Raw genomic sequence first — 17,374 nt, 5'->3', positions numbered from 1 at the left:
ACTTATAGATGACAACATTTCAGGCGTGTTGTCTGCATTAATTACTGCAGGTCTACAAAGAACTGTAGCAGCTGACATCAAGACAAACATTTAGCACTTGTTTTATATTTGAGTCATTATCAAGAGAAGACAAATCTTACAGTACAGTCTACTGTGAATGAGAAGTGTGTCATTTTCCTAAAACTCAAAGCTTAGCGACTGAAATTCCTACTTTAAGTCTCTCGATCTTCACTCACATTTGTAATAATCTTTAAATAATTTAGGACGTTCAGACACCATATTACAACAGCCTTAAGCCATACAATTAGTTTGCATAGTGGATTAGTCACTTTGGACAAAAAAAAAAAAAAAAAAGTGCATTTCAAACCAAAACTTCACATTCCTTTAGCGTCACCGCTTACAATACCAACATGTGTACAGTACTTATGGTACTGCCCGACACCAGCACTGTGCAGACGTAAAGCTGTGACATAATGAGTAGTGAAACGACAGGCTCACTGCAGAACAAAGCATCACACAGCAGCTTTAAGTCATCCACACATGCATTGTACTTTAATGCATCATATGGTATATTCAACTCCCCGGTCCGCAGTAAAAACAATTTTACTGCTCAAGCAGATTTTCACACTCATTTTGGCTGTCTTTGTTAAAATAAAGAAGACTATTAACAAGGGGACAGTTAATTGGAAGCCTGATAATTCTGGCAAAAGCTCCCTTGAACACTTTGATAAAAAAAGTCAGCAAACAATAGCATACAAAAAGCAAAAACTAAATGTGTACAATTGAAAACACAAGCTCATCTAAAGCCCGCTTTAACTTCTGGACGACAGGGAACACAACAAAAAAAACGTGGTTCAATCTAAACACGGTATAGGAGGAAGAATTACAAAGTCAGGTGCTTCAAATACTCCCATCTCGACCTCGGCAGAGACATATAAAGTGCAGGACACATTCAGATGCAGAGAGTTCCTTTCTGCATACAAACATACATCAAGGATTTCTTTGTGGAGGGCTCAGCCCTCGTTTTCCCCTTCCCTCCATAGCGGCGCCTTTCAGCTCCTTCTCAGGTGTAGATCCCATGATCCTGAACTTTCCCCAACACAACACTGACTTCTGTCTGCACAGAGCACGAACTGCCGGCTGTGATTCGGTTTCAGGTGCTGGGTACTGTAGATGGAAAGCTGGTAAAGCAAATGAACGCTAGTTTTACTGAACCAGAGGAAAAATAAACACACACAGAGCCCATGCAGGCCGAGTAAACGCTTTCATTTCCATCACCTGTGTGCCAAGCTGAAACGTGAGGCTTTGATCATGTGAATGCCTGAAAAATAACTCACAGGAGGAGAAATCAGCTAATAAATAATAAACAAAAACAAAGCAAACGCAGTGCCCTCTTTACACCTTTCATTGCCATGCCTCTCGCTTATCGATATGGATAATTCACAACCACGCTCAACACCAACATTGTCTCGAGGTTGACTTTGTCCCTCTGAAACGCCCCTTTGCTTTATCACGTAATAAAAGCTGAGCTGTTATATTGTCTCGCATGCCTTCACGTCTTCAGCTCATTATTTGTCTGTGCTGAATGCTAATAAGCAACCGGCTTGTTCTGAAAGGCTGACTTATTTCTGTCAAAGGACAATGTGAGCGATTAGTGTCACCGTCTGTTGGAAATAAATAGATTTTACAGTCATTTCATGAGCTGTGTGTGTATTGGGTGAATTTGTGTTTTGTCTGGATAAATTCTGAACGACAAAGATGTTAATGGCAGATGTAAAAGGAGGTAGTTTGATGACTCAGCACTTTAATTGCTCTCCAGACAACACTCGGAATACTTTTTCAGAATACCTCAACCACTCTTGTGCAGTCTTTCAGGAGCTCCTGAAGTTTATAACATGCTCCGACCTGAATTCTGCAAAGTGTTCAAAGAGAAACAATCAACTCTTCAAGCCGCATTTGCACCAAAAGCTACATGTTAGAAGCGTCCCTGCTGTCTGCTGAATTCACTGACTAGCCACCCACACATGTTGCATGATGTAACCTCTCCTCATGACGAGCCTGAGAGACCTGTGGGTTGTGTGCCACCCAATGCATGCGTATCAGTTGTGAGTCGGAGCGCTGCAAGGGGTGAATCTGACCCAAGACTCCTAAATTAACCTTTTTTCCCCCTCCAAGATTGCAATTCATTTTGAGCCCGACAAGTGAAATGCTGAAGAAAACACAAATCTAAGTCACCGCAACTGTATTTGTACAAATTCGGACATTACGCCAGTCAACGCAGACAAACTGCTCTTTGCTTATTAGCATACAGCTAGCTTTTACTAAACCAATGCAAAAAATAATACAAAATATGTGAGGCCGTGTATGTCTTCACCAAATATAAAAAGGTATGACAACGGACGAGTCTGAAACTCTCCGGTGAAGAGATTTCTCTTTCATTCCAGACATGACACCGCATCATCACTTTCTTTTTCCCCCCTCGTGATTGAAATCATATTAATCAACAGATCACTCCTGCTGAATGAACACCGTCGTCCTATTATGCAGTAGTTACTGTATACCGGCACATGATCGGCTACTTTAAAGACACATTGCCTTGATAAATGTCAGGAACAGTTTAGCAGACTCTCTCGTCTATGAAACGGTCTGAACCCAAACTCACCACACAGGATACAAAGCCACTGATCGGTCAGTTGTGCTTCTCACCATTCATTTTAAGCAGCTATTAGATTTGGTACCTAACTGCCCAAAGACTTTATTGGTGTAGTATTCTTTGTGTTGCATCCAAGTCTCTGTTTCAGGAGAAATAGAAAATGAACCAGATTGAAGGATATAAGAACTCCATCTGTAAAAGCAGGGTTGTGGCACAGCACGTCCGTTCAGCTGTCAAGAGACACTGCAGTGACCGACAACACGGAGAAATGTTTCGTCATCAGCAAACATTATTTCCTGCAGTTTAAAAAGCCTGGTCGTGTCTCATTTTAGGCCGTTGTTCAGCCTGGTCCGCTGCGTAAAGAGGGCTTAAAACTCAGGTTGTTCCTAAATGGGAAGGTGATGGAGATGGAGGGAAAAGCCGGACGGGCCGATCCTACGGTCACTAGGTGGTCTCCATCATGAGTATATCGTCCGTTTCTGTAGCTTCATCCTTTGTCCACCTCCCTGTGCTTGTCCACAGTCCAGCCTCTAAACAAAGCTTCATAGGATACTCTGCCACCTAGTGGGGGGAGAGGAAGACAGGAGGGTCCAAAGACGATCAAAAACAAACAGTCATAGGAGAGGAATGGCGTGCACAAATATAGGTTTGAAATGAAGCTGCAGAGAGACTCTGGGGGATTAACCTACTGTTGCCTAGTTAGAGGATTATGATGGTTATGTAACTGCACTCTGCCTCTTCAACATGTAATGCCCTAATCTGAGCTGGAACTAGAATCTGATCAGGAATTCACGTGTTTTCCATTGCAGGGATTCTTTACTATGACTAAAACAAACCTGGGAGGACTCAAACATCTACGTTTCTTTGTAAAGAAAAGATTTTCATGCGTGTATTCTCCTCTACATCACCCCTCAGAGACTGAGTTTAAACTGAGACGAAAGCTACGAGAAGAAAAAACGACAAAAGCATATAAAAGCAGGACCGAGAGAGCCAAGCTTCGCTTTCAACAGGCCGGATCACATTCCCGGGCAGCCATCTTTCCTTTGTGGGAGAAGGGGAGGATGTTTTTTTCCCCCTTTTTCTCTGAGTAGATGTTTGGCAGCTAGTCAAGATTTAGGGCCAACAAGGTGGGAGGAGGCCTCATTCTCTCTCGACGACAAAAGGCTTTCAAACTGCAAAGATCAAGTTTAGCAGAAGAGCATGTGGAGTCTTTCACTTCTGTTAATACAGACAGTTTAAAAAAGGTCCAGAGAGTGAACATTTGCCCACATTGTGTCACATACAACTCCTCTTTCCCTTTAAAATGGTGGAGCATGTAAAAGCTCCACTGAATGATGCAGAATAATGATCAGTGGGGATTTTCTGTGATACCCGAGTGTCTGACACTATGATTAGTGGGAGGAGACAACGACTGATTGTAGAGGTGAGGACATTATCTATTGTTTGGATTTGGAAGAGTACAGGCAAATATGCATACATAAGGAACAGTAAATTCATCTTTTTGACCATGTAATAAATGAGGGAAGACAACAAAAAGGCTGTTTGGTGAGACTGATAACACCAGCAGCATGGACTCAAGGTCCTGGTATGCAGGTATAATCAACTTTTGGCAGCTGCTGTGTATTTACTTTATGTGAAACAAATGATTTGCATGCTTTGTGACAAATAAAACACGAGTGCTGACACTTTAAAATGCAGCACGCAACTAAAGATGACCCGTACGTGTACTAACATACCACAGCTCAATGGTGCCACCGACAGCTGTGTGGAGTAACTGCAACCGCCTGTGAAAATGGAGAGAAGGAGCACTTACTGGAGGTAAAGAGTCCAAGGCTTCTTTGGGGTCCAGCTTGCAATTTGTGCCAGTTTTCTGTTGTTCGACATTGTTTGTTGCATCGTCTACAGACTTGTCTGTGTATTCTTTCACTCGGTGTTTGAAGGCCTCAAGCTCGGTGTGGAAGACTTCTAAGTAGACGTCTTGTCCTTCCTACAAAGCAACCAAGGGAACGATTTGAAGGAAAACTGCCTCTGCATACATCAGAATGAGCGCCACAGATAGATACACAGGGTGGTGCAGTACAGTCACAGTACCAATTAGATGCTTTTGTCCTACTTTGGCTTTGTGGAAGAACTGTCTGAAGCAGCCTCGAGGATCCTGCTGAGAGTTCGAGGCCATCTCCAGGATGAACTGCATGACTACAGCTTGGTGCGCCACCTGCTCCATCAGCGCTTGTTTCTACAGGACAATACACAATTTTAAAGTCATGTTTCAAACCACTTGTTCTATGCAATTAATTAATTCTAACACCCAGCATCTATGCAGTATGTGCCGTTGTATATGGTGACTTTTCAGCTCCTTTATCAGTGTGTTATTTGTGGCAAAGTTTCAGAAGCAACCTACTCAAAATGTCAGATTTCTATAGAGAGGTTAGCACTGACAGCACAATGGTAACTTCATATTGTGTGAATACAGCCTGATTATTTCGGTAACGTACCCCTTCTTGCTGTAGTCTCATGCACCACAGAATTAAGTAGTTGGCGGTTTCATCACATATGAGCTGAGGCATGTCTGCGAGGAACCGCTGACTGTCGTCCCATCTCCGCAACATACCTGATAAATGGATCAAAAGCACATCGGTTCATGTTTTCTGAAGACATACGGACCTGTGACACGGACTCTTCTGCACGACTCACATGCAGCACAAACAAAATCCTGCTAAATGATTATATTTTATTTACCGACAAACATACTAGACCTAAACTTTCTTTACCATTAGTCTGAGGGCTGGACCATTCTGATAAGAAACGTACCAAAATGCCTGAGCTCTTGGTCATACTTTTGGAGAAACGTCTTGCACTTGTCCTGATCCATTTCTACAGGTTGATTTGGGACATTGATGATACTCTGGAAGAGAGAGAAGACATTGATTAACTGTTGATAAAGTTATTGAATTGTTAGTAAACAGTAGGTACACAAAGTCAAGTAATAAGAAAATATTAAGACTACACCGTAATATATTTGCTCTTTCGAAATCTTTCAATCGTGACTTATGTACGGATTCCAGTAATGATTTAGTTTTCATTTTTCCTGTCAGCTTTATGATGCATAAACAGCTCACCGCTTGCTTACCTTATCAAAAACGTCCCAACTTCTGACAGCTCCGAGCACAGGACTGCAGCGGCTGGGTTCCTGACATCCCAGCATGCTCTCCTTGCGGCGCCACTCCTCCTCAGTGTGCGTGAGCTCGGTGGGGCACGCCAGAGTCCGAGCACGTTCCTGCTCCAGGGACTCGGAGCTGTGGACGCCCAGAGAGCCCAGCTGATCCTGGGCCTCTGCCAGTCTCCAGCTGGAGACGATGGAAGCCTTCACACAGCGGTGCTGGCTCTGGCAAAGCGACGCCATGGCGCAATCGCAAAGGTGCGATGGCGGTGACTGGTGTGAGGTAAAAGGAAGAAGAATGGAGAAGAACATTAGGATAATGAGAGAAAGGTAATATACCGTCAGGGACTCTAGTCAACTCAACGGTTCGTAACATAAACAATGTGTCTTGTACAAATTAGAGCAGGTATCTATTCGTCTGTGGTCTGCTTACTACACCTCACAAATTAGCTAAACTAAGATTTTCTCATGTCCCAGATGGTAAAAGCAATTCGGTGTTTCAATCTAGACTGATGGAAAGTAAGCATTGACCCGTCTGAGGACGCTCTCCTCTGCAAAGGAGACAGAGGGTCTAAGCTTTAAAAATAGAATAAAGTGTGCACATCTACAAGAAAAGTAATTGAAAAAAAAAAAAAAACACTTTTACAGGTTCAGCATGTGCAAGAATCCTGTGATGGTGAACTTTATATTCAACAAGCAATAGCACCCAAGGGGAAGCTACTTTAACAACATCCTGCAAAGGCCTTAACTTGGTGTTTTAATCTCCATCCTCCTTTTTCCTGAATACATATTGTTCCATAGAAAGAGTTGCTCAGCTACAAACTGGGTGCTCATTCTTAATCACACACACACACACACACACATACAAACAATGTAAGCCATTTGACTTTTAACCACAACCATGCTGTATTTAGTACAGGGTGGGGCGAGAGGGCTAAAAATAAAAAGGCTTGTATCCATTTTATTCATGGCTACCAAAACAGCCAAATGCCTTATCTAGTCAACGACAGACACCACACACAGCTGCCAGTTAGTGCCCGAGTATATCAAGGACCTGAGGGGGGGGAGATAGTGAAAGTGAGCTGCTGCTTGATGTCTTGTTGTGGCCTCGAACCGGCTCACCAGAGATGACACAGCAAGTGATCCGTTCTCTTTATAATCACGCATTTATAGCGTGATTGCGCAAGTCTGGGTTCCCACGAGGTCAGAATTCACTCCAACATAAAGCCTGGACACTGGTGTTGTGCACCATGGGAGTTATTGGCTACGTGTGACAATTTAGCTAGCTAGCTGATAAGACAGTGGCCCATACGTTGCTTACTGCCAAGCAATCGAGGTTGGCATGAACTCACTTCACTGATCCCCAAACAGGTTTAGCTAGTTAGCATGCTTTTAATACCGTTAAGTTACCTCTGCTATGCCAAGTAGCATAACAACCGCACCGCTAGCATGAGCCGATTACCTGCTGGTGAGGATGAACACCACTGAGTCCCTTGTCTGCTGAAGCTGGGTCGCGGCTCGAGTCTTCATCGCGGTAGACTGGAGCTCCGTTACCCAGCCACTCCATCGCTGCTACACAAACTAGCTAACTGGCTAGCTCCACTGTGGGCTTCAGCTAGCTAATGCTAGCTGTGCTGGAGGAAGCTCAATGCTGCTGCCTGAGGTCAGCTGTCTGCCAAAGTTATGTACGATTTAAAATACCAGTCTGAAAAGTCAGCAGAGCAGAGCCGAGCCTGCTGGGGAATGTGGTGCACCGAGTTTAGGTTCTGTTAGTAGCATTGCTAGCTACACAAACAGCAGTCCCTGGCTGCTCCAAGGTAACCAGCTGCGTCTTTTAAGAGGCGTCCGTGTGTGACACGCAGAGCACGTGGTAAACAACTTTGACCACGTGACATGAACTCATTTATTTCAGCATTAAACCTGTTCATTGCTGTTTTGCTGTTGTTGTTGTTGTTTTTTACCTCGACTCTTAAATTACTTGTACTTCTGTGATATATCTGTGATTTGTGTTTTTACACAGCACTACCCTTTCCCAAATCCCCAATAAGTCTATTTGGATTTATCTTATTTGAGTTTTAATAGCGTTTCATAGGAGGTCTAACATCACTGTGTAGGTTAACAATTGTATATTTCTGGTCATTATTTGTCCATGCAAAGTCCTAAAAACATCATGAATCATGTCCTCGCCATATATAAAGGTCCTCACTGGCCCATGGCCCACCGGTGCGCCTCAGACCGCCATCTAGAGGGGCGCGGAGGTACTGCCAAATGGTTAGATTGATGGAATTAAAACGTCTTTGGATATATGACCCTGGTTACATTATATTTGACACATAATGGCAGGCTGTGATGGTTGAGGGTACTCAGAATATTTATTATATATGTATCATTACAGCTGAGCTGACAGAGACTTGTAACAAAAAACTATAAAAATAAACAAATGAAAAAACAAAAATAAAGACAACCCACACTGTCAGAATGTGCAAGTAGATAGCAGCTATTTATTAAGAGTTGAATCACTGTACATGCTAAAAACATTTCATACATTACACTGTCATCCATCAACAAAAACCAACATGCTCACCGCCTGAGGTACACGTTCACATTTTTGTGTTATGTGGTCATGTCTACAGTATGTTTCATTATTGAAGTATGTCCGTCACGACCGCTGATGGCCATCATTCACACCAGTGATGTCACACCTACAGTAAAACAGAAAGAGGTCAACATGATACACACTAAAATCATGTCAAAATCATTGTTGTTTAAACGTATGTGTAAGGAGTTGCTGTAGCTCCCTATGAGAAGTCACTAAATAAAAAATCTCAACTGTGAAAGTGTAAAAACTGTAAACGTTCCTGATCATGTGATATGCCAGGATAACCAAATGTAGTTACATGAAGCGTAGATGAAGAATTACATACACATTTAAAAAAGCTGCCTTAAGTTAAGATAATTCTTGAAAGGTGCACGTGGCTTGCTTTATTATGTGGCTCTCGCCATCATTCACGACGGACTCACCGCGGGAGAACTTGCACTGTTTGAGCGCCTCATTGAAGCCCTCACATAGACTCAGGTCTGACTGGTTGGTGGCACAGTCGAGGAACTGTTTGACCTCAAAGTGACATGGGCCTGGCTGGGCTGGAGCAGGCCGGGGGGGCTCCTGGAATTGTACAAGCAAGGAAAGAAACACATCACACATTGTGTCAGAACAGCAGAGCTGCTAGAAAGTCAGAAATGGGCTCAGTGGTTGAGTGGTCATGTGCTTCGCTCTGTGGTCCGATATTCAAATATCAGTAACTTGGTAAATCATGTGTTTGTCCCCAGTATCTCAAAAATAAACAGTTTAACCTGCAAGGCCCTGACACACCTGGAGAAGCAGGGAAGGATTTTGAGAGTCATGTCCTTTGGCTTCTGCACTGCTTTCAACAACGACCTGCCTTTTTAGAGAAACGCTACTGGCAATGCAACTGCACCCTGACACTGCAACATGGATCATGCACCAGGTCAAATCCTGTCCAAAACACAAGCAGCGGTACAACAACTCTCCCCTAATAAAAAACGGTCAAAAATCATGATTTAAATTGGCAACCATTTAAGAATAAGTTTGTGAATCGGACATTTATGCTGACATTTCATGCTGACTTTGAAACTGTTTGGTACCTGTTCTTGTACCTTCTTGCCCAATTTATTGTCTCTCCATATAATAAAATCCTAACAAAATTCTCCTATCCATCTGGCCACGTTTTCCCTCAGAATTTGATTAGTTTTTTTTTTCCCTTGTGAGATAATTTAATTTTAAATAAAATAACACAGGAGTAGGGCCATAAGCAGCAACACTCCTCATGACTTTTACTTTACCAAATTGCTTCCTCATCCCGCAGTGCAGTTTTTTTTTGTTTATTTGAGTTCAAATATTTTTAAATCCTTGGTCCAGGTGGAGAAAAGTCTGCCTTTGAACAGCTGCAGACAGTTGAGGGAAAAAACACCAAGACAAGTCAGACTCAAAACACACCCAGACAAAAGTTCAAGACCTCCCAATAAGGAAGGACCCACTCGACGTGCTAAAGTCCAGCTATAGGTTCAGTTATCCATCCATCCCAATCCTGTATGATTATACTCTTACCTGGTAAGTGGGCTTGGCTGGCTCTGCGCTGCTGCTTCCACCACTTGGTCCTGTCAGGGCGCTGACAAGGACGTGGCCCACAGCTGAGCCTACTGCCACCCCAGCAGCTGTGGTAGCCATCTGGGCCATGAGGCCCGGACCCTGGGACTGAGCTGGAGCCGGGGCCAGCGCAGCGGGAGGTGGATGAGCGGGGGCCGGAGCATGGGATACAGCTGGGCTACAAACGTAGCAAACAAACAGTCAATTTATTTTGCATCAGGCAACATTCCTTATTCTGTGGCATGCCACCACCGTTTCTGTCCATTCAGCAGTATCAGGATCAATGCTGATGATTGTTAGTTGGTAAATGTGCATGGCAAGAGATGATGATAATCTACATTTTTTGTATTTTGATGCTTTGGCAACATTGTTTCTGAAACTTTCATGCCATTAAAGCCACATTGAATTGACTTATGCTTAATTTTGTCATCAGCTATCGAGTGTAAATCAAGCAGGTATGATGACCTTCAAACAAAACCTTCCGATTGTCAACTCATTTACACGTATTTGTTATAATTATTTCATTTACTGATATCAGTGTTGCTCTCTAACATTAGTTACCAAACCAAACTAACTTCACTATTCTTCTGTGTTGGGGGAGTTGCAAGTTACATTTCTGTTACACTCAACACCCAAACCAAGAAAAACTTGTCTCTGCATCGAAGTCCCGCAACTCTGAGTATGTTCAGTTAACTGCTGTCAAAAGGCCAAACCGAAATACATCAGCAATAAACTGTCTGCATTTTCGTCATTATGTCATCTACAACTGAGTTGACATTGTCTCAGTAAGTTGTGACGCAACAACTATCACACTTTTGTCGTCCAGTGTATAATAATATAATATGACTTATTATTAGCCTGACTTCAAACTTTAGGCGACACTGTTAATAGTGTATCTGTTTTAAGTCTGAATTAGCGCTATTTCCTGCGCTTTAAACTGAACGAGGTCATCTGTAATATATCTCAACACCACAGAATAAGTCCCTTCTAAAATGACTGTAAATGTACCTGGCTGGAGCTGAGTGGTGGCTGCGGCTTCCTCTGGCCATCTCTGAGGCAACTTAAGGTCTGAGTTATTGATGATCGGGACTAAAGAACGGGATCGGCTCTGTCGTTGCTTCTACAACGTGCTCTCCTAACGGACTGCAAGTCGCGGCCAGCTGACAGCAGCAGTTCACGCACGGGCCGCTGACCTTGTGCGGCTTGCACAAGGGTTTGACGCTACCGGCTGCGTCCACAAGTGTCGCAAGACTTAAACACGCCAATCCAAAAATACCTTTGCTTCCGCTGTGGGTTGAGCATTGCAACTGTCGTAGGCACACCTCCATCTGTCGGACCGGAGTGCACGCGCGTCACCACCGCAGCCAAACAATGTGGTGCAGCTGCACCTCCATAGCACCTCACCCTCTGTGGCCTCGGTAAGGGCAGGGGGGGGGTCCACCCATTTTGAATGCAATCTGGCATCTTATTGTCTTCATCGGAAATGTATTTATAATATAATATAATTCATAATTTCCTTATTTCCTTATTTAGAAAACAAGTTATTCAATGCATTAAAGATAACAATAGGGGAATGTAACTGAGCACATTTACTCAAGTACTGTACTTAAGTAGGCTACAATTTTGAAGTACTTGTACTTGAGTATTTCAGAATCAGAATCAGCTTTATTGACCATGTATGCGTACGCATACATGGAATTTGGCTCCGGTTTCCACTCCGCTCTCAATGTACAAACACAAATTTACAATAAACAAGAAAATATATGTATAAAGAATAAAAAAGGGCAGCAAAAAAGTAGAACAGATGTAGGTATAAACATTTAACATATACAATATAACTATAAATATATATCCCAAAAAGTGTATATATATATATGTATATACACACATGTGAACATAAACCTATAAACAATAATGGCAATGGAATTGAGATGACAGTGCAAGTGGTGGTAATAGTGCAGACAGAGGTAGTAGTGCAGTATGACTTATTAATTGTTCATCAGAGTGACGGCCAGTGGAAAGAAGCTGTGTCCGGTGGTTTTGGCGTAGCGCCGACCAGAGTTGGAACAGCTTGTGTCCAGGGTGTGAGGGGTCTGCAGTGATCTTTCCAGCCAGTTTCCTGACTCTGCAGGTGTACAAGTCCAGGATGGAGGGCAAGCTGGAACCAATGATCCTCTCTGCAGACCTGACAATCCGTTGTAGTCTGTTTCTGTCCTGTTTGGTGGTCGATCCAAACCACACAGTGATGATAGCTGAGTAAAACAGGATCAGCAGCTCCTGAGCTGGCACAGGAAGTACAACCTCTGCTGGGCCTTTTTCCCGATGGTGTTGATGTTGGGGGCCCACTTCAGGTCCCAGGAGATTGTGGATCCCAGAAACTTGAAGGTCTCCACAGCGGACACAGTGTAGTTGAGTATGGTGAGGGGGGGGGGCAGTGTTGGGGTCTCCTCCTGAAGTCCACTGTCATCTCCACTGCATCCCAGAGGCATACATTGTACTAACTCCATTACATTTATCTGACAACTTTAGTCACTTTACAGATTCAGACTATTCATAGGAAAATATAAATAAACTAAGACATTAGCTCCATCTTTACTGCAACATTAAAGTGATGAACATGTTAATACATCAATAATTATAATCCAGCAATATTTATTATTTTGCATAATGAGTACTTTTACTTCTGGTACTTTAAGTAAATGTTGATTCGAATACTTGTGTACTTTTACATGAGTAATACTTTGAATTCATATTTTACACTGTAGTAAAACTGGAAATTTTGCCAGGAGGGGGCGATATTGCTCCAGTTACAGATGATACTTGTAGTTCACACAATCTCAATCAAATAGGCCTGCAACACACACAGTCATAAAGTAAGGGAAACAAACAGTACAACAGCACCATCCTCATTCCTGTGCCATTAGCTCTTCTACTTCCAATTTAACTCTCTCCTCGCTGCTTATGTTTTTTTATTTTTTATTTTTTTTTACAGAAAATGAGTCATTCAGTGCAACAAAAAACAACAACCAAATAACAGATATGCTCTCGCTCTCTCTCTCTCTCTCTCTCTCTCTCTCTCTCTCGAAGGAGCCGGTCTTCCTGCTCTGAGTTCCCAGAGTTCCCGGCTGCTGGCAGCAGAATGCTGGGAATATCCGGAGAGGAAAGGGAAGTGACATCACAGCGGTGACCTTCCGTACCAGGCCATATCACCTGGCACTGGCTGGAGGAGAGCTACCAAACACACACACACGCACACACACACGCACACACACACGCACACACACACACACACACACAGCAATAGCCAGAAATACATACTTCTCTCTTTCTCAGCACACACACACATTCACTGAGAAACCGTATTGACACACTTCAGTTTGTTCTTCAGGAGAAGAGAAAGAGCGAGAGAGGAAAAATTCCCATGAAGAGAGAGGGGAAGCGACAAGTGCAGACTTTGCATAGAACTGAGCTCACCACATGTTTTGAAAGTCCCACCACGCTCCAGATGGTTCCTCACATCAGCTCTGTCTGTCTTTCTACTTATTTGCCAGCTTCTACTGGATGACCATCTAAATTGGTCAGTGCTACTTAAGTTATATTCAGCCAGCCCCACAGTGTGTGGTGCTGTGCACACCTGCTCACTCAAAGTGTTTAAATAAGATACAGAAAGACAACTTCTTATGAACTTGAATTAGTTTATTACTTCAACAGCACTTTAACTGTTACATCTGATCACGGTCCAAACAGATAGCTTATGAAATAAATGAACGAGTGGGTATTTTTCTTTCTGGACTAATGTTTTGGACCAAGTACATTTAGTTGTCAAGGCACAGTTTGTCACATTTCAGGGTTGCAAGCAGTTCCACCAAAAGTGACTTTCCCCCCTAAACTTCTTCATTTAAATAAACGTTTGAGGTAAAGTCATCCCTCATTTCACAATAAAAGCAAAGACCATATAAAAATGAATACACGTTTTTGTGGCAGAAGTTCTTTCTTCTTGTCTGACCCTTTAATCCTCCCACAATCTTGTTTACAGGAACATTCACGGTGCAGGCTGTCCAACCCTACAAGCAGATGGAGGAACCAGACATGCTGAACAAAGTGAAACACACAGGTTGCACACAGATGGGAGCTTGGCGTTAGTTAACATAACATGGACTGCAGTGGAGATATTTACTGAGTTTAGAGAGTGTCTCAGAGGTTACATTCTTCGGGAGCAAAGGCTGGAAAACACAAAAATACAAACCCACGTACTTGCACACAAACAGACATACAGAGATAGTCACATGCACACAGCAAATACTTTATAGAAAAAGAGCAGGATGGACAGAAGGAGACATGGAAGCCTTCAGGGGAGGTGTGGTCAAAAGAAGAGAGGGGAAAGAGGGGGGGGGGGGGGGACAAAAAAGAGGCCAAGAAAGAAAGAGAGAAAGAAAGAACATGCAGAAGCCAAATCAGGCAGAGCGGGAGGAGGGATGAGTAGTGATGGGGTGAAGAGGGAGGGAGCAAGGGAGGGAAAGGGAGAGACAGAGTGTGTGTGGTGGAGACGTCATTATACAGGGAGACAAAAGAAGAAGGGATTCTCTGGTCAGCTGCTGCTGCTGCTGCCACTGTCTATTGTCCTGTGGACGGAGGACCCCCCTCAACACACACACACACACACACACACATTTTACTCTCTCTCTCTCTGTCTCTCATCTTGTGTTGGACATCACTTTCTTTCCTTCTTCAAGTTCAACTCTGATTACACGGCTGACCAACTGGCAGCCCCCCCGACATTTAAAGATCCCGCTGACCCCCTCCCCTGAACCCCAGCTGTGTCATCTGAGTGTTTTTCAGTAAGTCTGAGATTCAACAGATGTTTGCTCCCAAAATACAGAATCCAGAAACATTTGCAAAGAAGTTCAGGCGTGGAAAAAGAAAGCAAGAAAAGAATACATGCTTTTATCCCTCAAGCAGAAGTAAGACTGCTCGGGTTGAAAACGAATCAAGTAAAAATATTTGTTGTAAAGACTGTAGCCTTTTCAAAGTGGATATATTCTACCATCTATTTGCCTGACAATGCTGCTCTGTTGACCAACTCCTCTCTCGTAAATAACTTTATGATGGACGAAAGATTCATATGTAATTTAAATGGCATATGCTCCTTATTTTGTAACAGCAGCATAGTGGTAGCACAAATAATAAGGGATACTTAATAAAGGGGTTTTAAGTTGCAACTTATTGCCGTATTAACCTTTGGATGCACCGGTCTGTCATGGGTGGGTCATAAATTACCCCTAGCCTATAGGCCTAACTGTGTTAAATATAAATGCTAGCTTCATCATTCAGCTAATAATCACAATTCGAATGGAATACCAGCACTAAGCTAGCACCGCTACGTAGCTCATGCATATGCTTTATCCATCTACAATGTTGGCAAGATGATGTTTACTAGCACCAGATAGTCTTTTCACATAATTGTAAGTTAGGTGAATCAACGAGCGAAATCTAAGTGCAAGTGTTATGTAGAACTGCAAATAAAGACTGCAAATCAGTCATAAACAACAAATATTGTTCACACTTACATGTGTCAAAAGTAAAATTCTCTTGCCATGTAAGATAATGTAGGTGAGGACTCATGAATAGTAAAAGAGGTACAAAGAAATTTGGCATGAACCTTTAATAACTCACTTACATAACTGCATACATGATGCCTTGATAGAAAGTAATTTACAAAAAGTCATTTTAGGCAAAAAAAAAAGGCATATTAGGCGTATTATGTCATTAAAGCAACATTATCCAGTGATTAATTGTCAAGAAATAAAGCTGTAATTTACAACTTATATTGTATGTCTTACTCATAAGTAGTAGTCATCCAAACTCTACTTTAGCGAATGCAGAGTTTCTGATTTAAGACCGTTTTTTGTTTTTTCAAAAGTAGAAGTGCATGAAAAAGCTGCTCAATTAAACAAACAAGAGTGCTTGTAATTAGTTGTTTTCCACCCACGGAGAAGTTTTATTGTTATAAAGAGGGATGTTTTATAAGAAGAGGCAATAAATTCAGCCAACTAATAGAAGCGGCTATGAATGAAGCTCCTTTCTTCCCTTTGTGTGTGAGGCGTGTATGTATGCGCCTCACGTAGCCGCCAAAGGTGCTGAGCTCTGCATTATCATCTATCTACCTCCCTGGTGTCTCAGGCGCTGTGCACTGCTGCTCATGTTGAGTACGAATATTAAAGTGTGTTTGTGTTCATGTGCAGTCAGTGTGAGTTCCCAAATGTTTACAAGTCATTTTTTTGTGTGCGTCTTCATTTCTGCTTTCAAATCAATCAGGAGCAAATGACCCTTGACCAACTGACCTCAAGAATATTCAATCGTCCACTGTCTCTGCACAGTGTGTGACACTCTGGTCCATTCTGCTTTGATTGACCTCTCTTTGACACACACACACACACACACACACACACACACACACACACACGCACACACTCACAGACAGACACAATAGGAGACCCGGCGCATTCCTTTCCCCCAGGTGGCATAAAAGACACGGCCAGATCAATGGCCTAATGGGCTGCAAACCAATGGCCGACGATCATTAACCCCCGACGAGTGTGAGTTCCTCATATCCCTAGCCAGACTATTGTGTGACCACTGTGTGCGCGTATACAAACTATTGTGTGAGGGGGTTTTTTCTGCCGTGTGGAGCTGGTTAACTGCTGGACGAGGGGTCTAACTTAGGGCATTAGATGGTGACAACATGTGTTGTCTTGACCTGAAAAAATGGAGAAAAGCTGGACATTAACATGCCGAAAGAGGTGTCCCACAAAGAAATGACAGACAGACAGTGGTGGAGTATAACACAGTAGATTTACCAAAATACTCAAGTACGATTTAGTGGTGATTGTACTTTACTTCAGTATTTCCATTTCATGTTACTTTATACCCAGCTACATTTCAGAGGAAATGATTGTTGTATTTACCTCACTACATTTATTTAACAGCTATACTTCTCAGGTTTTGCAGTTTATATATCCAATATGCAATGATATACAGTATATAATAAATATAACACTCTTTTTTTCATGCTTTTACTTTGTAACATAACATTTTAAATACAGGGCTGTTACTTATATTTAGTTTGAGTTGCTTCTTTTTTCCCCCAAGTAATTTAAAACCCAAACATTTTGGGTATTTGCAATGACACCACTTCTGCACCATAATTATACTAACTAAGACTGGCAATAACTTGAAGAGATACCCAAGCATCAAAATTGTATTTCCATCCCTGAATTCCCTTCCCTCTCTTTCTCACTTCACCCCCAAACAGCTCTCAGATTCAGCAGAAGCTCACTCCATCCCTCTTTCTCCTCCAGGCCTCCACTCCAATTCCACTGTGTCCATACAGCCGTGC

At 42.6% G+C, this 17,374-nt stretch overlaps 2 protein-coding genes across 2 annotated transcripts; both read right to left on the bottom strand.

Moving 5' to 3' along the window:
• Positions 1-85: 85 nt before the first annotated feature.
• cdc37l1 (cell division cycle 37-like 1) lies at positions 86-7,650 on the bottom strand. The gene is made up of 7 exons (XM_031855550.1): positions 7,276-7,650; positions 5,784-6,086; positions 5,465-5,558; positions 5,149-5,264; positions 4,767-4,889; positions 4,467-4,640; positions 86-3,214 (listed from the first exon to the last, which is right to left on the bottom strand). Exons 1-7 carry the CDS (start codon positions 7,378-7,380, stop codon positions 3,098-3,100), a joined length of 1,032 nt encoding a protein of 343 aa, XP_031711410.1. The 5' UTR covers positions 7,381-7,650; the 3' UTR covers positions 86-3,097.
• Positions 7,651-8,294: 644 nt separating this feature from the next.
• chchd10 (coiled-coil-helix-coiled-coil-helix domain containing 10) lies at positions 8,295-11,609 on the bottom strand. Its single transcript, XM_031855937.1, has 4 exons — positions 10,987-11,609; positions 9,940-10,156; positions 8,835-8,976; positions 8,295-8,515 (listed from the first exon to the last, which is right to left on the bottom strand). Exons 1-4 carry the CDS (start codon positions 11,025-11,027, stop codon positions 8,496-8,498), a joined length of 420 nt encoding a protein of 139 aa, XP_031711797.1. The 5' UTR covers positions 11,028-11,609; the 3' UTR covers positions 8,295-8,495.
• Between the last annotated feature and the right edge of the window lie 5,765 nt (positions 11,610-17,374).

Source organism: Anarrhichthys ocellatus, unplaced genomic scaffold, assembly GCF_004355925.1.
Source record: "Anarrhichthys ocellatus isolate YVR2014 unplaced genomic scaffold, GSC_Weel_1.0 scaffold16, whole genome shotgun sequence".
NCBI lineage: Eukaryota > Metazoa > Chordata > Actinopteri > Perciformes > Anarhichadidae > Anarrhichthys > Anarrhichthys ocellatus.
The sequence above is the reverse complement of the archived record's forward strand: the minus strand, read 5'-3'. Positions and strand labels throughout refer to the sequence as shown.